Source organism: Scyliorhinus canicula, chromosome 5 (genome assembly GCF_902713615.1).
Source record: "Scyliorhinus canicula chromosome 5, sScyCan1.1, whole genome shotgun sequence".
Lineage (NCBI taxonomy): Eukaryota > Metazoa > Chordata > Chondrichthyes > Carcharhiniformes > Scyliorhinidae > Scyliorhinus > Scyliorhinus canicula.
Window position 1 is genome coordinate 230,751,352 of NC_052150.1, and position 22,804 is coordinate 230,774,155.

Sequence of the window (22,804 nt, forward strand, 5' to 3'; positions counted from 1 at the left end):
TATGCTCTCGGTGTAGCATAAGCGGCTTCCTTGTGGTGCACTCGACGCAGGATCAGACGTGGAGATAACCTCAACATGTTTATTAAACTATATACACTATTATAACTTGGGTTCGACACTACTGTTAATCCTACTGTAGCTACTCAGACTGACTAACCAGACTGCTACAATTCACGTGGTGGGAGTGATCAAATCAACCCTGTGTCTCTACTCACTGACTGTCTCCACTGGAAAGATCATGTGTGCTGTGTCCTTTATATATGGGTTGGTGTAATGCCCTCCTGTGGTCGTGTCACCTCTGTGTGTATCGTGAATTGGTTGTAGCCAATCCTCTATCAATGCCAGAATATTATCTCTAACACCATGAACTCCTATTTTATGTATTAGCCTTTTATGTGGCACCTTGTCAAATGCCTTTTGGAAATCAAAATAGACACAGACTGGTTCTCCTCTATCTACTCTGGCTGATTACTCCTCAAAGAGTTCTAGTAAATTTGTCAGACAGATTTCCCCTTCATGAAACCAGGCTGACTCTTCTTGATCAGATTATGACTTTCCAAATACACTGCTATTCTCTCAACAACCAATTCTAATCTATTTCCAATAATTGAAGTTAGATTAACTGGCCTGTAGTTTCCTGCATTTTGTCTCCTCCGCTTGCCATAGACTCCCCACAGTGCAGAAAGAGGTCATTTGGCTCATCAAGTCTACACTGCCCCTCTGAAAGAACACCATACCTAGGCCCAATCCCTATCCCCGTAACCCCACCTCGGGACTATTTATCATGGCCAATCCACAACTTTGGACTGTGGGGAGGGGGGAAACCGGAGCACCCAGAGGTACCACACGCAGACGTGGGAGGAATGTGAAAACTCCACACAGTCGCCGGAAGTTGGAACCACATCCGGGTCTCTGACACTGAGGCAACAGTGCTAACCTCCATGCTAATCCTTGTGCCACCGATACAGGGTACCACATTGGCAGAGTCCCACATTTCAACAAGGGTACCACATTGGCTGTTTTACAATCCTTTGGCATAGTTCTACAGTCCAAAGAGTTTTGGAAAATGACGATCCCTGCTCTGCCTGGCAGTCCCCCATTCCCTTTCTGCCTGTGCAGACTTAGCCTGGGGTGTGACCACCTCTCTAAACACACTATCCATGCAAATCTCAGCCTCACGTTTGCAAAGTAGCTGTTACAGGGAGGCATAACTACAAGGTTCAGGCTGGGAGATATAGGAGGGATGTCCGAGGTAGGTTCTTTACTCGGAGAGTGGTTAGGGTGTGGAGTGGACTGCCTGATGTGATAGTGGAGTCGGATACTTTAGGAACTTTCAAGTGGTTATTGGATAGGCACATGGAGCACACCAGAATGACAGGGAGTGGGATAGCTTGATCTTGGTTTCGGACAATGCTCGGCACAACATCGAGGGCCGAAGGGCCTGTTCTGTGCTGTACTGTTCAATGTTCTATCTCACTGATGTATTGGTTGGGTGTGTGTGAGTGTGATGTCTCTGGTGCTCCCTCTAGTGTCTAGCTAGTCTGCATGTATTTACATTAACCCCTTGTGTACTTACAGTGATGCACATCACCACATATGCCTGGAGACACGGGTTATACAGCAATCTGTCCATTTAAAATGGAATGCCCTGTTCCAACATTTCTAGTTCATTTTGGTCCTTTTATGAGTTTGCTACAACTTACACCCAGGGTGGAAATGGCTGTCACGAGGGGACATAATTTTAAGGTGATTGGAGGAAGGTATAGAGGAGATGTCAGAGGTCGGTTCTTTACACAGAGAGTGGTGGGTATGTGGAATGTACTGCTAGCAGAGGTGGTGGGGTCAGAGTCATTAGGGACATTTAAGCGACTCTTGGACAGGCACATGGACAGCAGTAAATTGAAGGGGTGTTGGTTAGGTTGACCTTAGATTAGGGTAAATGGTCGGCACAACATCGTGGGCCGAACGACCTGTACTGTGCTGTTCTATGTTCTCTGCTCTATTGCCCTCATAATCTTGCTGACCTGTATCAGGTCGCCCCTCAACCTCTGTCTTTTCAGTTTTTATACTCGTTGCCCCTTCCAATGAAGGCAAGCATTCCGTATGCTTTCTTGGCTGCAAAATGTGATCAATTCTAGGCTAATGGTGGCAGAGAGGGCGGAATTTCTGTCTCACTGTCCCCCACCCAGTTGGAGAAAATGGAAAATTCAATAGAAGTCGGACCTGCTGGATTCCCTTCTGTGATTGGTCCAATCTCTATGCTGCTCTGTGTCACGTTTATAGAAAGACAAACAGCCAGGTTTTAATTGATTTGCTTTATTTTATGGAGATGCAGAAAGTCGGGGATTGTGTACATTTGCTGGAACTGGTTGATTGTATATCTGGTTTAATTCAGAGATCCCAGCGGCTTCATGACTTTCTGATAACTTTCATCTCTGCAGTCGATAACTCTGAGAAACAGAATGAAACACAAGGAGTTCTCCTCAATCAACATGGATGGAATCATCTAGAAAGCTTGGAAAGGGCCGGATTTTACAGCCCTTCCTTCCGGCACGGTCTTCCAGTGCCGCCCATGAAATGAAAAATGAAATGAAAATTGATTATTGTCGAGTAGGCTTCAATGAAGTTACTGTGAAAAGCCCCTAGTCGCCGCATTCCGGCGCCTGTTCGGGGAGGCTGTTACGGGAATCGAACCGTGCTGCTGGCCTGCCTTGGTCTGCTTTCAAAGCCAGCGATTTAGCCCTGTGCTAAACAGCCCATGGTGAGCCACCATAGTGGGTTCCCTGCCGGCGGAATGGGCCATCCAGGCAATGTGCTGGATTCCCCCTTCTCCTGGTGGCCCTGACTCCTGCTGTGGTTACTGGGGGCAACAACATCAATATATATTCACATCACACCGATCACATAAGGACAACCTCCCAAGATGCTTTGTAAGGGCATTAACAAAATTAGACATGTAACCACATGAGGAGATATTAGGTCAGAGTGGGATTCATGGAGTTTCTAACGGAGGAAAGTGAGGCAGAGAGCGGTAGAGATGTTTTTTATTTTGTTCCCAGGGTGTGGGAGTCACTGGCTAGGCCGCCATTTATTACCCATCCCTAATCCATAGAATCCACTGACCCTCCACGTCACCTAAGCCCACTCCACCATCCTATCCCCATTACCCCATGCATTGGGCAGCACGGTAGCACAGGTGGATAGCACTGTGGCTTCACAGCACCAGGGTCCCAGGTTAGATTCCCCTCTGGGTCACCGCCTGTGCGGAGTCTGCACATTCTCCCCGTGTCTGCGTGCGTTTCCTCTGGGTGCTCCGGTTTCCTCCCACAGTCCAAAGACGTGCAGGTTAGGTGGATTGGCCATGATAATTTGTCCTTAGTGACCAAAAAGGTGAGGAGGGGTTATTGGGTTATGGGGGTACGGTGGAAGTGAGGGCTTAAGTGGGTCGGTGCAGACTCGATGGTCCGAATGGCCTCCTTCTGCACTGTATGTTCTATGTTTGTTCAATGTTCATTGATCACGGCCAATCCACCTAACCTGCACATCTTTGGACTGTGGGAGGAAGCCGGAGCACCCGGAGGAAACGCACGCAGACACGGGGAGAACGTGCAGACTCCGCACGGACAGTGTCCCGAGGCCTGGATCAAACCCGGGTCCCTGTTGCTGTGAGGCAGCAGTGCTAATCACTGTGCCACCATGACCTTGTGGAGATGGTGGTGAGCTGCTTCTCAAACCGCTGCAGTCCCTGTGGTGTAGGTACACCCACAGTGCTGTTAGGGAGTTTCAGGCCTCTCCCAGGATTGTGCCAATATCACGGGATTTATGCCCGGCACAACGCGGCCACAAGATCACCCCCATTGTGTGCAGCTTTGATTGCTTTATCTCACAGAGGATATACTTGTCATAGAGGGAGTGCATTGTGGGTCCCTGATTCCTGGGATGGCAGGATTGTCGCCTGAGGAGAGATTGGGTTAACTGGGTCTGTATTCACTGCAATTTAGAAGAATGAATGGAGATCTCATTGAAATATAAAATTCTGAACGGGCTGGGTGGACTGGACATCGGGGCATTGTTTCCTCTGGCTGGGGGGGGGGGGGGGGGGGGGGTCGAAACAAGGAGTCACAGTCTCAGGATACAGGGACGGCCATTTAGGACTGAGATAGGAGACATTTCCTCACTTAGAGGGCGGTGAACCTGTGGAATTCTCTCCCACAGAACGCTGGATACCAAGTCACTGAATATATTGAAGAAGGAAATGGATACGTTTCTCCACTATAAAGGCAACAAGTGGCACAGGGAGAGAGCTGGAGGATGGTGTTGTACAAGGAGAGAGCTGGAGGATGGAGTTGTACAGGGAGAGAGCTGGAGGATGGAGTTGTACAGGGAGAGAGCTGGAGGATGGAGTTGTACAGGGAGAGAGCTGGAGGATGGAGTTGTACAGGGAGAGAGCTGGAGGATGGGGTGGTACAGGGAGAGAGCTGGAGGATGGAGTTGTACAGGGGGAGAGCTGGAGGATGGGGTTGTACAGGGAGAGAGCTGGAGGATAGCACTGTACAGGGAGAGAGCTGGAGGATGGCGTTGTACAGGGAGAGAGCTGGAGGATGGCGTTGTACAGAGAGAGAGCTGGAGGTTGGGGTTGTACAGGGAGAGAGCTGGAGGATGGCGTTGTACAGGGAGAGAGCTGGAGGATGGTGTTGTACAGGGAGAGAGCTGGAGGATGGAGTTGTACAGGGAGAGAGCTGGAGGATGGTGGTGTACAGGGAGAGAGCTGGAGGATGGAGTTGTACAGGGAGAGAGCTGGAGGATGGCGTTGTACAGGGAGAGAGCTGGAGGATGGCGTTGTACAGGGAGTGAGCGGGAGGATGGCGTTGTACAGGGAGAGAGCTGGAGGATGGAGTTGTACAGGGAGAGAGCTGGAGGATGGAGTTGTACAGGGAGAGAGCTGGAGGATGGCGTTGTACAGGGAGAGAGCGGGAGGATGGCATTGTACAGGGAGAGAGCTGGAGGATGGCGTTGTACAGGGAGAGAGCTGGAGGATGGCACTGTACAGGGAGAGAGCTGGAGGATTGCATTGTACAGGGAGAGAGCTGGAGGATGGCGTTGTACAGGGAGAGAGCTGGAGGATGGAGTTGTACAGGGAGAGAGCTGGAGGATGGCATTGTACAGGGAGAGAGCTGGAGGATGGCATTGTACAGGGAGAGAGCTGGAGGATGGGGTTGTACAGGGAGAGAGCTGGAGGATGGCGTTGTACAGGGAGAGAGCTGGAGGATGGGGTTGTACAGGGAGAGAGCTGGAGGATGGAGTTGTACAGGGAGAGAGCGGGAGGATGGGGTTGTACAGGGAGAGAGCTGGAGGATGGGGTTGTACAGGGAGAGAGCTGGAGGATGGGGTTGTACAGGGAGGGAGCTGGAGGATGGAGTTGACACAGAGGATCAGCCATGTTCATATTGAATTATGGAGCAGGCTCAAAGGACCGAATGGCCTAATCCTGTTCCTATTTTCTATGTTGCTGTGAGTTGTTACCTAATGGATGAAGGGACATTGGACCCAGCCCCTCGTCAAACAATCCATTGTCTGTTTGAGGGAGGGACCACTGATCAGCTCCAAATCCTGAAAGCAGCTCCATGGCCTCAGGGCAGCACCACAGGGGCAGGTAGGGGGATAACATGGGGAATGGGATCAGAATGTGGACTGGAATAAACCCCAGGATCCAATTAGTTGTCTCATTTATGTTAGGTATCCAATAATTGACACTGATATGTAAAGGGACTTCAGGTGGCGTTTGTGTCAGGTGATGTCTCGTTAGAGTTTTGTGCAGAGTCTGTTAAAGTGAAATAAAGATGTTTGTAAAAAGGAGCAGAACCTTTGATTCTTTATACAGCAGCAGCTAAACGTATAACAAATGGTAGCAGAGGATGGTTGCTGTGCAAATATGAAGGACTGAAAGATACAACTTTTCCCGACCAAACCAAGGAGTGAGTGAGAAGAAAAAAGCCCAAAGATATTTGGCTGAACCGAGGATAAAGATGGCCGGATATGACTACCCCCTCTTATTTTCTGAAAGGGGATCGTACGACCAATGGAGAAGTGCAGTAGTTATGTGGACTAAGGTAAATGCCTTGGAAAAGAGAAAACAAGGTATGGCATTGGCTCTTTCTCTACCTTATGACAGTAATCCGAAACAAAGTGCTTTCTGAGCTGGAATTGGAAGAGTTAGACTCAGAAGAAGGTTTGGAGACTCTATTACATTATATGGATAAGATTTATAAGAAAGATGACTTGTTCAGTGCGTTTGAAGCATGGTCGGATTTTGATAGGTTCGGTAAATGGAGGAATTATCCGTGGAAGACTATATAATGGAATTTGGCAGACCATATAAAAGGCTGCGGAAACACAACCTGGAATTTCCACAGTCTGTGTTGGCCTTTAAATTAATTTGACTGTGCTAGAGTGAGCAACAGGGATAGGCTCCTGGTTTTGACAGGAGTTCAGTTTATGGATTAGGATACCTTATTCGAACAGATGACAGAAGCTTTAAAAAAGTTTCTGGGGAAACATTCAATTCCAATGGCTCTGATGACCCAAATAGGTCAGTCTGCAATAAGGCAGAATATGGAAGATACACTACTAACATGATGGCGAAATTGTACGGCTGCAAATAGGTTCCAAGACTATAGAAGGAGATCGGGACCCGGAAATTATGAAGGTGAGTTCTCCCAGTGAGCCAGAGAAGACACAGCCAGAGTGAGGCAGAACCAAGATTGAGTTTGGGAATTTGAAGCTTGGTGGGAATTGAATCCAATCCAAACGGTAAGACTGCTCCTCTTAAATTTCAGGAGTTTAAATTAATTTAAATTAATCTAGAATTGTGCAGTGCAGGTTAACAAGGGCTGCCCCACCCACTCATATAACTGGTTGGCAGTTAAGTGTCAGTCACCTTAATCTACTTTGATCTAAAAGCAGGTGGGGGAGGGGAGTCAATTCAGGCCAATTTAAAAGAGCAACTTGTAAGTGAGCCAGAGACGGGACGAGATCCAGCAAGCTGAATTCAGGGAGCTAGGAGCTAAACTAAAAAGTAGGACCTCAAAGGTAGTAATCTCAGGATTGCTACCAGTGCCACGAGCTAGTCAGACAAGGAATGTCAGGATAGATAGGATGAATGCATGGCTCGAGAGATGGTGCAAGAGGGAGGGATTTAAATTCCTGGGGCATTGGAACCGGTTCTGGGGGAGGTAGGACCAGTACAAACCGGATGGTCTGCACCTGGGAAGGACTGGAACTGATATCCGAGGGGTGGGTGTTTGCTAGAGCTGTTGGGGAGGGTTTAAACTAATGTGGCAGGGGGATAGGAACCAATGCAGGAATTTGGAAGGGACAGAAACAAAAGGCAGTAAGGGGGAAAGTGTAAGGCAGAGAAGCCAGAGTCAAAAATGAAAAAGGACGACAGTACAAGGTACAGTGACTGAGGGGAGCTCAGTGAATAGGCCCAGTAATACTAAAAGGAATAAAACGGGAAGTAAAAACATTAATGGTAAGCGACGTGGTAGGTTGTTACATGAAGATATGGGTTCAACGACATTTGAAAATTAGGAGAAAAGTTGAGAGGAAATATAACTTAGGAGAGGTTACTGATTGAGGTGTTAAGATTCAAAACAGAGGTAAAAAAGCCAACATAAGTGTTCTTTACCTGAATGCTTGTAGTATTCGAAATAAGGTAAATGGGTGATGGAGCAAATCATCGTAAATGACTATGATTTAGTGGCCTCTCGGAAAGAGCGATCACAATATGGTGGAATTTAAAGTACAGATGGAGGGTGAGAAGGTAAAATCAAACACTCGTGTTTTGTGATGAAACACAGGAGCTTACAATGGGATGAGAGAAGAACTAGCTAATGTAGACTGGGAGCAAAGACTTTATGGTGAAACAGTTGAGGAACAGTGGAGAACCTTCCAAGCGATTTTTCACAGTGCTCAGCAAAGGTTTATACCAACAAAAAGGAAGCACGGTAGAAAGAGGGAAAATCGATCGTAGATATCTAAGGAAATAAGGGAGAGTATCAAATTGAAGGAAAAAGCAAACAAAATTGCAAAGATTAGTGGGAGACTAGTGGTCCTTTAGAGGATGAGAAGGGAGATTTAATAATGGGAGATGAGGAAATGGCTGAGGAACTGAACAGGTTTTTTGGGTCAGTCTTCACAGTGGAAGACACAAATAACATGCCAGCGACTGATAGAAATGAGGCTATGACAGGTGAGGACCTTGAGATGATTGTTATCACTAAGGAGGTAGTGATGGGCAAGCTAATGGGGCTAAAGGTAGACAAGTCTCCTGGCCCTGATGGAATGCATCCCAGAGTGCTAAAAGAGATGGCTAGGGAAATTGCAGATGCACTAGTGATAATTTACCGAAATTCACTGGACTCTGGGGTGGTCCGGGCGGATTGGAAATTAGCAAACGTGACACCACTGTTTAAAAAAGGAGGTAGGCAGAAAGCGGGTAATTATAGGCCGGTGTGCTTAACTTCAGTAGTAGGGAAGATGCTGGAATCTATCATCAACGAAGAAATAGCAAGGCACCTGGATGGAAATTGTCCCATTGGGCAGACACAGCATGGGTTCATAAAGGGCAGGTCGTGACTAACTAATTTAGTGGAATTATTTGAGGACATTACCAGTGCTGTAGATAATGGGGAGCCAGTGTATGTGGTATATCTGGATTTCCAGAAAGCCTTTTTTCAAGGTGCCACACAACAGGTTGCTGCAGAAGATAAAGATGCATGGCATTCAAGGTAAAGTAGTAGCATGGATAGAGGATTGGTTAATTCACAGAAAGCAAAGAGTGGGCATTAATGGGTGTTTCTCTGGTTGGCAATCAGTAGCTAGTGGTGTCCCTCAGGGATCAGTGTTGGACCCACAATTGTTCACAATTTACATTGATGATTTGGAGTTGGGGACCAAGGGCAATGTGTCCAAGTTTGCAGACGACACTAAGATGAGTGGTAAAGCAAAAAGTGCAGAGGATACTGGAAGTCTGCAGAGGGATTTGGATAGGTTAAGTGAATGGGCTAGGATCTGGCAGATGGAATACAATGTTGACAAATGTGAGGTTATCCATTTTGGTAGGAAAAACAGCAAAAGGGATTATTATTTAAATGATAAAATATTAAAGCATGCCGCTGTGCAGAGAGACCTGGGTGTGCTAGTGCATGAGTCACAAAAAGTTGGTTTGCAGGTGGAACAGGTGATTAAGAAGGCAAATGGAATTTTGTCCTTCATTGCTAGAGGGATGGAGTTTAAGACTAGGGAGGTTATGCTGCAATTGTATAAGGTGTTAGTGCGGCCACACCTGGAGTATTGTGTTCAGTTTTGTCTCCTTACTTGAGAAAGGACGTACTGGCGCTGGAGGGTGTGCAGAGGAGATTCACTAGGTTAATCCCAGAGCTGAAAGGGTTGGATTATGAGGAGAGGTTGAGTAGACTGGGACTGTACTCGTCGAAATTTAGAAGGATGAGGGGGATCTTATAGAAACATTTAAAATTATGAAGGGAATAGATAGGATAGATGTGGGCAGGTTGTTTCCACTGGCGGGTGACAGCAGAACTAGGGGACATAGCCTCAAAATAAGGGGAAGTAGAATTAGGACTGAGTTTAGGAGGAACTTCTTCACCCAAAGGGTTGCGAATCTATGGAATTCCTTGCCCAGTGAAGCAGTTGAGGCTCCTTCATTACATGTTTTTAAGGTAAAGATAGATAGTTTTTTGAAGAATAAAGGGATTAAGGGTTATGGTGTTCGGGCCGGAAAGTGGAGCTGAGTCCACAAAAGATCAGCCACGATCTAATTGAATGGCGGAGCAGGCTCGAGGGGCCAGATGGCCAACTCCTGCTCCTAGTTCTTATGTTCTTGTGTATTAAGACAGAAACCCAGTTAGAACCTACAATAGAAATAGAAACCCAGAAATGCCAGAGGTATAATAGATCGATGTTTTCAATATGACTCTCAATACCATTATGCTTTCAACTGTCCAACACGTTATAATAGAACGTTTGAAGCGACACATGACACAGAAGAGTCAGAAGAGGTAAAAGATAGTGACCAGAAAGATGGCAGTGACCAGAAAGATGGCAATGTCCTATTAACAAGCAGTTTTTTGACGGTAATGATGGTGTTGGTTGCAGAATCCTTCAATTGTGCTGTATTGGACAGTGGCTGCACATCTACTGTGTGTGGGAATGTCTGGTCAAAATGTTATCTGGCCTCCGTGGATGCTGAAAATCGTAACAAGGTTAAGGAATTTGAAAGTTCCACAAGTTTCAGGTTTGGGGATGATAATACTCTGAAGTCACTGAAAAGAGTGGTGATCCCTTGCAATATTGCCAGAGTGAATCATTTCATTAGCACGGATGTTGTATCAAGTGAGATACCCTTGCTTCTAAGCAGACCGTCGATGAAGAAAACACACATGAAACTGGATCTGGAACAGGATAAGGCAACAGTTTTTGGAAAGACGGTGGACTTACAATTTACACAGTCGGGACACTATTGTATTCCATTACTGACAAATAATATTTCAAGTACAGTTGTTTAGGATGTTAATGGCAATTGAAAATGGGACTTTAGCTGATAAAAAGCTTGTTGTATTAAAATTGCATCATCAATTTGCGCATCCATCACCTCGTAGGCTGAAAAATTTATTAAAGGATGCAGGGGTAAGGGATGAAAACTGTACTAAGCTAATCGAACAGGTTAGTGATCAATGTGAAATTTGTAGGAAGTACAGAAGTGAAATGAAATGCAGTGATTTAGCCCAGTGTGCTAAACCAGCCCCTGTTGCACACCGATAGTAACCCTACCTTTGGCCAGAGATTTTAACGACATTGTGGCCATGGACCTTAAGATCTGGAATAAAGCCAATAATATATTTATTTTGCATTTTGTAGATTTAGCAACCGGATTTAGTCAATCCCGATTGTGCGAAGTAAAGAAAGAGTAATTCTGGATCAAATCCTGGAAAAATGGATAGGGACAGGAATGGGCCCACTGGCAAAATTCCTTACGGACAATAGGGGAGAATTTGCTAATGATGAGTTTAGGGATATGTGTGAAAACGTGAATATCACAGTTATGAATACGGCTGCGGAAAGCCCATTTAGTAATAGTGCGTGTGAAAGAAACCATGCGGTAATAGATTTTTTTAATTTTAAAAAAATTTTTTTTTTTTAAGTTTAGATTAGCCAATTATTTTTTTCAATTAAGGGGCAATTTAGCATGGCCAATCCACCTACTCTGCACATTTTTGGGTTGTGGGGGCGAAACCCACGCAGACACGGGGAGAATGTGCAAACTCCACACGGACAGTGACCCAGAGCCGGGATCGAACCTGGGACCTCAGCGCCGTGAGGCGGTTGTGCTAACCACTAGGCCACCGTGCTGCCCTATGCGGTAATAGATAACATGCTCCGGAAAATTTTGGCAGAGAGACCAAACTGCAGGCTCAATTCAGCTTTAGCATGGGTGGTGCATGCAAATAATTCATTGCAGATGGTTGGGGGCTATAATCCCTATCAATTAGTGTTTGGTAGAAATCCTAAAATTCCATCCATTTCAGATGACCATCCTCCAGCTTGGGAGGGGACTACAATTAGCTCTGCCTTTGCTGAGCATTTAAATGCATTACATAGCAGTAGAAAAGCTTTTTTGGAAGCAGAAGTCTCTGAAAGAATTCGCAGAGCTTTAAGACACAATGTCAAATACCGTTTTTCAGCAAGGAGACATAGTATTCTATAAGAGAGACAATTTTAATGATTGGAAAGGCCCAGGGAAGATCATAGGCATGGATGGCCAAACAATTATTTTGCAGCATGCCAATCAAACTGTTAGGGTACATTCATCAAGGATAATGGGTACCGATTACAAATTTTCAAATTTAGACAGAGCAGACAGACATGACGAAGAACAAGAGCCATCTGGTGTGCATGTGTTACAGAACTATGAGGACCATTTAACTGATATAGACAGGGGTTCTGTAGAGGAACACAACATTTCTGATGAATTAGAACAGGCCATTTTCCCAAAAGGACAACTGCCAAAAGTTGGTACAAAAGTGACATACTTTCCTGAAGGGTCTAGTCAGTGCAAGGATGCAACTGTTATTAGTAGAGCAGAGAAGGTCACTGGAAAGTATAAACATAGGTTGAATGTACAGCATTCAGAGGAAGGAGTCAAGACAATGGATTGGGAACACGAAGTTCAAAAACGGAGGGCAGACAAACGCAGTGCCAGTTCAGATAGAACATTGGATAGTAAACAGGTCCGCAGGAAAAAGTTGAGAACTATTGAAAGGACATCCCACAACAGAAGGGAAAGATCAAGCAGTAGCAGTACAGAACGAGATACCAGGCAGGAAAGGGGACGTAGTTATCAAGATCTCGGAACATGAGTAAGACTACGAATACTAATAGGAGTAGAAGCCCACATGCACGTGAGATTTTGGTGGCTTAAAATATATTAGATAAAAAAGTTATCAAAGATGCCAAACAGCAAGAACTGCATAGTTTTAGTGAATTTGGGGTATACACCGAAGTACCGGATAGGGGGCAAAGAGCTCTATCCCACAGATGGATTTGCATGGAAAAGGTTTTTCCGGATGGAACAGATAAGGAAAATGCTAGGTTGGTGGCAAGGAGATTTGAAGAAAACTTAGAAGATCAGGATTTAAGGGTAGATTCACCTATGGCAGGAAAGGTTATTTTAAAGATCTTCTTGGCTCTATTAGCCACAAAGGCATGGGATTGCAAATCTATAGATATAAAAGCTGCCTTTTTGAAGGGGCATCAGCTCCAGAGAGACATTTTTCTCCGTCCTCCTAAAGAAGCAGCTAACAGAGAAGGGGTACTGTGGAAGTTGAACAAATGTGTATATGGATTAAATGATGCGTCTAGAGTCTGGTATTTTTCGGTAAGGTCAGATTTGTTAAAGTTAGGCTGTTGCCAGTTGAAAGCAGATCCGGCAATGTTTTACTGGCACTATAAAGGAAATCTTTCTGGCATCTTTATGATGCATGTCGATGATTTTTTGTGGGGTGGGACTAGTGATTTTGAAACTATTGTAATCTCTGGTTTGAGAAAAGAATTCAGGATTGGAAGTCAGGCTTCTGGTGCATTTAAATATATTGGACTGGAAATCGGACAGACTAAGTTAGGGGCAACTTTACGCCAGCAATCTTATTTGGAAAGCATCAGCCCAGAGCAATTAGCCGTGGCCGGATTTCACAAAAAGACGCAATGGTTTCAAATATGGAAAAAGAGCAAAGAGTTTAATTGGGCAACTGCATTGGTTAGGTAGACAGACTAGACCGGACGTGAGTTTTGATGTCTTAGAGTTGAGTACAAAAATGAATGATCCCAAAGTGGAAGACATAATAAGAGCAAATAAAGTGTTGGTCAAACTAAAAATGCAGGAGTATGTTTTGATGTTCCCGGTTTTAGGTGACCTGAGGCACTTGAAACTCATAGTTTATAGTGATGCGTCCTATGCAAATTTATGCAATGGGGTTTCATGCGCAGGAGGCTTTATAATTTTCCTTTTGGGGAACAATGGTAAATGTTGCTGTCTTGTCTGGGAAACAAAGAAAATAAGGAGAGTGGTCAAAAGCACTTTGGCTGCTGAGACATTAAGCCTTGTAGAGGCGGTGGATATAGCCTTTTATATATCTCAGATATTGATAGAAATTTTGGGATTAGGGGATTTTGGTAATATACCTATTGAATGTCACATTGACAATAAATCCCTGTGGGAAAATGTGCACTCTACAAATATGTCAATGAAAAAAGGTTAAGGTCAAGTTCGAAGCAGATGTTGGGTAGAGAGGAGATGGCAAAAATTAAATGGGTTGACAGTTGCTGTCAATTGTCAGACTATTTTACAAAAAGAGGGGCTTTGTAAAAAAAGATGAAAAAAAGAGAAAGGGGGAAACCGTGTGTGTGTATTTGAATTTCTTGTAATTTTGTTTCACCTAATTGTTTTTTTTCTCCAAGGAAGGGGAGACTGTTCAGTAATGGGTTAAGAGACATTCTAATTAGGTCTCATTTATGTTAAGTATCCACCAATTGACACTGATATGTAAAGAGGCTTCAGGTGGCCTTTGTGTCAGGTGAAGTGATGTTAGAGTTTTGTGCAGAGTCTGGTAAAGTTAAATAAAGGTGTTTGTAAAAAGGAGCAGAACCTTTGACTCTTTATACAACAGCAGCTAAACGTCTAACACTGCCCAGTGGTTTGATCAAAGGTGAGGCAATTTCACTTACCGGCTCTAACAGTCAATCTGACCTCTCTCAGTTGCGTAAATCTCCACCTCGCAGAGAGTCAGGTATTCATTTCTTCCTGGGATGATGACATTTACATAGCGACCGTGCATGCCTCCACATTCAAAGGTTTCAGCCTTACCAGCTGCGATTGATTTGATGGTGGCACATCTGGAAAAATAGCTTCATGTTAAAATCGGAATTTTAAAAACAATTTGAAAGACCCAATTCATTTTTTTCCAATTAAAGGGCAATTTAGCGTGGCCAATCCACCGAGCCTGCACACCTTTGGGTTGTGGCGGTGAGACCCACGCAGACACGGGGTGAATGTGCAAACTCCACATGGACAGTGACCCAATGCAGGGATCGAACCCGGGCCCTCGGCATCGTGAGGCTACAGTGCTAACCCACTGCGCCACCGTGCTGCCTAAAATCTGAATATATGACCCATGTGGACAGGTGCCTGGGTGCTCAGCACAGCCATTAGCACCATCTCCAAATAACAAGAAGCATTTAGAGAATAAAATGAGTGATGTTAGTTGGGAGAAATGTTGGCAGGAATGCTGCAAAGTTTAGTAGCAGCATCTACGACATACACTCCCAACACATCCATCCCCTCCCCCTACACAATTACTGTGGCCCCTTGCTCCCACCCTCACCCCACAGTAGGCTATATTCTCCTCTCCACCTTACATAGGATTGTTGTTGCCATTATTGTCCAGCGAGTCTCCAATCCGAATCTGTGCTCCGTTGAGACGTTCGGGACAACAGTCCCCTCTGTTGGTGATTCTGATTGAGTTTATCTCCTGTGACTTGTGTAAATCAGCTCTCCACCAAGGATTCAGGTCGTTTCCTGTCGCTGTGCAGGATGATCTCCCCCAATTGGAATCTGTGTTTCCATCCACAGCATGAATTGGATCACTATGAAAATCATAGACACTGGACTGTGTAGCTCGAGCTCTGCTGGATAGATTCACTGCAAGAACAAACACATTCACTAAAACCTCACGCACCATCATTGTCACATTGATAGACTTTCACTGCAGGAAATGTGGAACAAGCTGAACAACCCAGATCTGCCTGATAATCAATGGAAGCAGCAGAAAGCTTAAAGCTCATAATTGGGACAATATTGGGCTGGAGTTTGCTGGGGAAATGACTGCAAGTTAATGACACACTGTGGGCAGCAAGGTCAGGTTAAGAGCCACTCCTGCGAATTGCAAATTTGAAAGTTGGTTCACGCTGAACTCTGAGGTCACCCTTCAACATTTTTGAGATAAACGAAACCCAGCCTGACAATCCTTTCCTGATGTGTAAGCCCACACGTTACTGGTATCATCCTTGTGAATCTACTCTGTCCAGTGCCTCTATATCCAGGTGACAATGTGGAGACCAGAACTGGACTCAGTCCTCTAAGTAGTCAAACCAAGTTGCAATACAGGTTTGGGGTAATTTCCATACTTTTCAATTCTTTCCCAACCTCTAAATAAATCTGGTGTTTGGGGCCTTCCTCAGATCCCTTTGATCCTCGAGCCCACCCAGATCGTTCAATCTGATTGTTTATGAAAAGTAACAAGAACACTGGATCCTATTGATATAACCTGACAGTAGAACTGAGGAGTAGAACATAGATGAGAAATAGGTGGAGGCCAAGGAGAGATTGTTGGGGGATACCAGAACCACCTCAGCAGGAGCAGAAAGAGAAACCATTGCAAAGGATTCTCTGGCTGCGATTAGATAGATAAGAATGGAACTGGGAGAGAGCAGCCACACCCAGCTGGACAACAGTGTTGGACGAGGATGGTGGGGTCAAACCATGTCAAAGGCTGCAGACAGGTCGAGAGGGATGAGGAGGAGAGTTTACTTTAGTCACAGTCATATAGGCTGTAATTGTGACTGCTCTGAGCCGTTTCAGTAATGTGGATGGACAGAAAGATGATTGGAGGGATTCAACAGGGAATTTCCTGGATCATTGGCATGGATTTGGGAAACGGGAGCACTTTCAGGGACTTGGGAGAGGAAAGGGAGGTTGGAAAGGGAACAGACTGTACAGACGGAGGGGTCAAGGGTTTGTTTTAGAGGAGAGGGGTGACAAGGCATAGATTAGCCAATGGAACAGTGCCTGAGCAGAGGAAATCTTCATAACATTAATCTCTAAGTCTCTCCAATGGAAATACTATGAGTTATTAGTGTGAGGTTATCTGTAAACTACAGAGTCAGCAGTGGGCCATATACTCCCAGATAAAGCCTCCAGTATCTTAGAAAAGGTAACCCAGAAATTGCACAGTAACAGGAAAATCACTAGATTTCACCAGAAACCCTGGGATTCTTACCTTCTGCCAGTCCAAATTTGAGGATCAGAGTGAAGCAGAGAACTGTGGACAGCATGATCATCCTCATCCTCAGGATCAAAACACAAGAGGCACCAAATTAGGTTAGAATATGCACGGACCCTTCCTCACCTCATAAATGTTCTTTTCCCAGCTTCCCCCCCCCCCCCAACTCTGCAACCCCCCCTCTCACCCTGCCCCTGGTCATTGTGAAACCTGTGATGGGGGTTCAGGAATCATCCCCTTGATGGGGGTTCAGTAATAAACCTGTGATAGGGGTTCAGTAATAAACCTGCGATGGGGATTCAGTAATAAACCTGTGATGGGGGTTCAGGAATCATCCCCTTGATGGGGGTTCAGTAATAAACCTGCGATGGGGGTTCAGTAATAAACCTGTGATGGGGGTTCAGTAATAAACCTGTGATGGGGGTTCAGTAATAAACCTGTGATGGGGGTTCAGTAATAAACCTGTGATGGGGGTTCAGTAATAAACCTGTGATGGGGGTTCAGTAATAAACCTGTGATGGGGGTTCAGTAATAAACCTGCGATGGGGGCTCAGTAATAAACCTGTGATGAGGGTTCAGTAATAAACCTGTGATGGGGGTTCAGTAATAAACCTGTGATGGGGGTTCAGTAATAAACCTGTGATGGGGGTTCAGTAATAAACCTGTGATGGGGGTTCAGTAATAAACCTGTGATAGGGGCTCAGTAATAAAGCTGTGATGTGGGTTCAGTAATAAACCTGTGATGGGAGTTCAGTAATAAACCTGCGATGGGGATTCAGTAATAAACCTGTGATGGGGGCTCAGTAATAAACCTGGGATGGGGGCTCAGTAATAAGCCTGCGAAGGGGGTTCAGTAATAAACCTGTGATGGGGGCTCAGTAATAAACCTGCGATGGGGGTTCAGTAATAATCCTGTGATGGGGGTTCAGTAATAAACCTGTGATGAGGGTTCAGTAATAAACCTGTGATGGGGGCTCAGTAATAAACCTGTGATGGGGATTCAGTAATAAACCTGTGATGGAGGTTCAGTCATAAACCTGCGATGGGGGTTCAGTAATAAACCTGTGATGGGGGTTCAGTAATAATACTTTGATGGGGGTTCAGTGATAAACCTGTGATGCGGGTTCAGTAATAAACCTGCGATGGGGGTTCCCACCAGTAATAAACCTCTGATGGGGGTTCAGTAATAAACCTCTGATGGGGGTTCAGTAATAAACCTGTGATGGGGGTTCAGTAATAAACCTGTGATGTGGGTTCAGTACTAAACCTGTGATGGGGGTTCCCACCAGTAATAAACCTGTGATGGGGGTTCAGTAATAAACCTGCGATGGGGGTTCCCACCAGTAATAAACCTGTGATGAGGGTTCAGTAATAAACCTGTGATGGGGGCTCAGTAATAAACCTGTGACGCGGGTTCAGTAATAAACCTGTGATGGGGGTTCAGTAATAAACCTGTGATGGGGGGTTCAGTAATAAACCTGTGATGGGGGCTCAGTAATAAACCTGTGATGGGGGTTCAGTAATAAACCTGCGATGGGGGTTCAGTAATAAACCTGTGATGGGGGTTCAGTAATAATCCTGTGATGGGGGTTCAGTGATAAACCTGTGATGGGGGTTCAGTAATAAACCTGCGATGGGGGTTCCCACCAGTAATAAACCTGTGATGGGGGTTCAGTAATAAACCTCTGATGGGGGTTCAGTAATAAACCTGTGATGGGGGTTCAGTAATAAACCTGTGATGTGGGTTCAGTACTAAACCTGTGATGGGGGTTCCCACCAGTAATAAACCTGTGATGGGGGTTCAGTAATAAACCTGTGATGGGGGTTCAGTAATAAACCTGTGATGTGGGTTCAGTAATAAACCTGTGATGGGGGTTCAGTAAAAAACCTGTGATGGTGGTTCAGTAATAAACCTGTGATAGGCGTTCAGTAATAAACCTGTGATGGGGATTCAGTAATAAACCTGTGATAGGGGTTCAGTAATAAACCTGTGATGGGGGTTCAGTAATAAACCTGCGATGGGGGTTCAGTAATAAACCTGTGATGGGGGTTCAGTAATAAACCTGCGATGTGGGTTCAGTAATAAACCTGTGATGGGGATTCAGTAATAAACCTGTGATGGGGATTCAGTAATAAACCTGTGATGGGGGTTCAGTAATAAACCTGTGATGGGGGTTCAGTAATAAACCTGTGATGGGGGTTCAGTAATAAACCTGTGATGGGGGTTCAGTAATAAACCTGTGATGGGGGTTCAGTAATAAACCTGTGATGGGGGCTCAGTAATAAACCTGTGATGGGGATTCAGTAATAAACCTGTGAAGGGGGTTCAGTAATAAACCTGTGATGGGGATTCAGTAATACGCTTGCGATGGGGGTTCAGTAATAATCCTGTGATGGGGGCTCAGTAATAAACCTGTGATGGGGGTTCAGTAATAAACCTGTGATGTGGGTTCAGTAATAAACCTGTGATGGGGTTCAGTAATAAACCTGTGATGGGGATTCAGTAATAAACCTGTGATGGGGTTCAGTAATAAACCTGTGATGGAGGTTCAATAATAAACCTGTGACGCGGGTTCAGTAATAAACCTGTGATGGGGGCTCAGTAATAAACCTGTGATGGGGGTTCAGTAATAAACCTGCGATGGGGGTTCAGTAATGAACCTGTCATATGGATTCCCACCTGTTATATACCTGGAAATGAACTGAGAAGTGACTTCAGAATAAAGCTGGGACCTGATCGGCTGGCAGAGAATCTTTATTTTGAAAAAAACATTGAAAAATGAATTAAACTTAATTGATTAATTAGGTCGAGGAGTAACTAAACCTGAGGGCAGAGATTAGTATCTAGCATTTCATTTTACAGTACAGAATTAGCGCTACGGACCATATAGTTAATTGTAACTTAATCTAATAACGATTTAAGTATTTATTTTAAATTAATTAACTAATGCTTAAATGGCACTCAGCGGCGTGCAGTGCTCTAACTGTGAGATGTGGGAGATCCGTGACGCTTCAGCGTTCCAATCGACTACATCCGCAGCAAATGGAACCAATGGCAGCTCCTCACAGACCACGTGGTTCGGTTGGAGCAGCAGTTGGATGCACTTTGGAGCATGCAGGTAGCGGAAAGCATCATAGATAGGAGTGATAGAGATGTGGTCACACCCAAGGTGCAGGCAGAGAGATGGGTGACCTCTAGAAAGTCAGTCAGTGCAACAATCCCCTGTGGCTGTCCGCCTCTCTAACAGGTATACCGTTGAAATGAAAATCGCTTATTGTCACAAGTAGACTTCAATGAAGTTACTTGAAAAGCTCCTAGTCGCCACATTCCAGCGCCTGTTCGGGGAGGGTGGTACGGGAATTGAACAGTGCTGCTGCCTGCCTTGGTCTGCTTTCAAAGCCAGCGATTTAGCCCAGTGTGCTAAACCAGCTCCTAAACCATTTTGGGTACTGTCGGGGGGGATAGCCTATCAGGGGAAACAGCAGCAGCCAGAGCATTGGCACCACAACTGGCTCTTTTGCTAAGCAGGGGAGGGCAAAGTGCAGGAGAGCAATAGTCATAGGGGACTCTATAGTAAGGGGCACAGATAGGCGATTCTGTGGACGGGAAAGAGACTCCAGGATGGTAAGTTGTCTCCCTGGTGCCAGGGTCCAGGATGTCCTGAACAAACACAGGACATCCTGAAGGGGGAGGGTGAACAGCCAGAGGTCGTAGTTCACATAGGTACTAACGACATAGGCAGGAAGGGGCATGAGGTCCTGCAGCAGGAGTTCAGAAAGTTAGGCAGTGAGCTAAAAAGCAGGACCTCGAGGGTTGTAATCTTGCAATTGCCCCCTGTGCCACGTGGCAGTGAGGCTTGCAATAGGAGGATAGTACAGCTAAATACATGGCTAAACTGGTGGTGGAGGAGAGAGGGTTTCAGATTTCTGGACCACTGGGATCTCTTCTGGGGCAGGTGGGACCTGCAGTAGAAGGACGGGTTACATCTAAACTGGAGAAGCACCAATATACTGGCTGGGAGGTTTGCTGGAGTCACTCGGGAGGATTTAAACTAGTCTGGCAGGGGGGAGGGAACCAGCGCGTTAGCTTAGAATGTGTAATAACTGAAGGAGAAATAGAGAACAAAACTACGAGAACAACATCACCCTGTCTGCTCAAACGCAGTGGTTTGAAGTGCATTTGAATCGTTGCCAGAAGTATAGTTGGTAAGGCAGATGAACTTCATAGAATTTTATAGAATTTACAGTGCAGGAGGCCATTCGGCCCATCGTGTCTGCACCAGCTCCTGGAAAGAGAACCCTACCCGAGGTCAAAACCTCCACCCTATCCCCATAACCCAGTAACCCCACCCAACACTAAGGGCAATTTTGGACACAAAGGGCAATTTATCATGTCCAATCCACCTAACTTGCACATCTTTGGACTGTGGGAGGAAACCGGAGCACCCGGAGGAAACCCACGCGCACACGGGGAGGATGTGGAGACTCCGCACAGACAGTGACCCAAGCCGGAATCGAACCTGGGACCCTGGAGCTGTGAAGCGATTGTGCTATCCACAATGGTACCGTGCTGCCCTTCGGGCACTTATTACGACTTGGAATTATGATGTTGTGACTATCTTTTCTTCCATGTACTGAATGATCTGTTGAGCTGCTTGCAGAAAAATACTTTTCACTGTACCTCGGTACACGTGACAATAAACAAATCCAATCACAGAAACATGGTTAAAGGAAGGGTAGGATTGGCAGCTGAATGTTGGAGAATATAGATGCTTCAGGAGAGATTGAGCGGGTTGGAAAAGGGGTGGGGGAGCAGCATTACTGGTTTAGGAGAATATTGTAGCCGTACTGCGGGAGATACCTCGGAGGGCTCATACAATGAGGCATTCTGGGTAGAGCTCAGGAACAGGAAGGGGGGAATCACAATGTTGGGGGTTTATTACAGGCCCCCCGACAGCCAGCGGGAGATAGAGGAACAGATAGGTAGAGAGATTTTGGATAGGTGCCATAGTAACAGGGTTGTTGTGGTAGGGGATTTTAATTTCCCCTATATTGACCTAGACTCACTTAGTGCTGGGGCTTAGTTGGGGCAGAGTTTGTAAGGTGAATCCAGGATGCTTTTTTAAAAATAGATTTATAGTACTCAATTATTTTTTTTCCAATAAAGGGGCAATTTAACGTGGCCAATCCACCTTCGCTGCACATCTTTTGGGTTGTGGGGGTGAGAGCCACGCAGACACGGGGAGAATGTGCAAACTCCACACGGACAGTGACCCATGGCTGGGATCGAACCCAGGTCCTCAGCGCCGTGAGGCAACAGTGCTAACCACCGCACCACTTTGCCGCCCCCAGGAAGCCTTCTTGATGCAATATGTAGATAGTCCAACTAGGGAAGGGGCTGTACTGGATCTGGTATTGGGGAATGAGCCTGGACAGGTGGTTGAGGTTTCAGTCGGGGAATATTTTGGGAGTAGTGACCACAATTCCGTAAGTTTGCGGGTACTTTTGGAATGGAATGAGGGTAACCCTCGGGTTAAGGTGCAAAACTGGGGAAAGGCAAATTACGATAACATCAGACAGGAATTGAATTTGGATTGGGTGCGTGTAGTAATCCACGGGAGGCAGGAGTTCCGTCACCACACCAATATTTATTTACAATAACGATATTACAGGAGCAGCTACAAACAGTGCTGCTAGCAGTCCAGTCAACTTAAGACTGGCTCACAAAGCCTACACAGGTGATTATATGGGCCCCCTCAATGAGCTATCATTGAGGGAGCGCATACTCCAATTGGCCAACCAATAAAGCCAATTGGAGTTCATTACAGTGCGGCTGTTGGAGGATAAATCAACAGCGGACATGTGGGAGTCTTTCAAGTGACAGTTGATTAGGATTCAGGAAAGTCACGTTCCTGAGAGAACAGAAGTGTGGACAGCACGGTAGCACAGTGATTAGCATGGCTGCTTCACAGCACCAGGGTCCCAGGTGCAATTCCCGGCTGGGTCACTGTCTGTGCGGTCTGTACATTCTCCCTGTGTCTACGTGGGTTTCCTCCGGGTGCTCCGGTTTCCTCTCATAGGTCCCGAAAGACGTGCTGCGAGGTGAATTGGACATTCTGAATTCTCCCTGTGTGTACCCGAACAGGCGCCGGAATGTGGCGACTAGGGGA

At 45.7% G+C, this 22,804-nt stretch overlaps 1 protein-coding gene across 2 annotated transcripts in view; it reads right to left on the reverse strand.

The window, feature by feature from the left end:
• Positions 1–2,300: 2,300 nt before the first annotated feature.
• LOC119966667 (fucolectin-like) overlaps positions 2,301–22,804 on the reverse strand; it is a 51,342-nt gene continuing 30,838 nt past the window's right edge. For both annotated transcript variants that reach the window (XM_038798726.1, XM_038798727.1), the window contains exons 3-6: positions 16,632–16,699; positions 14,992–15,274; positions 14,302–14,469; positions 2,301–2,450 (exon numbers count right to left, since the gene is read on the reverse strand). In XM_038798726.1, coding sequence (XP_038654654.1) covers positions 14,307–14,469; positions 14,992–15,274; positions 16,632–16,699 — 514 coding nt within the window. In that variant the 3' untranslated portion in view covers positions 2,301–2,450; positions 14,302–14,306. The remainder of the gene's footprint in view (positions 2,451–14,301; positions 14,470–14,991; positions 15,275–16,631; positions 16,700–22,804) is intronic.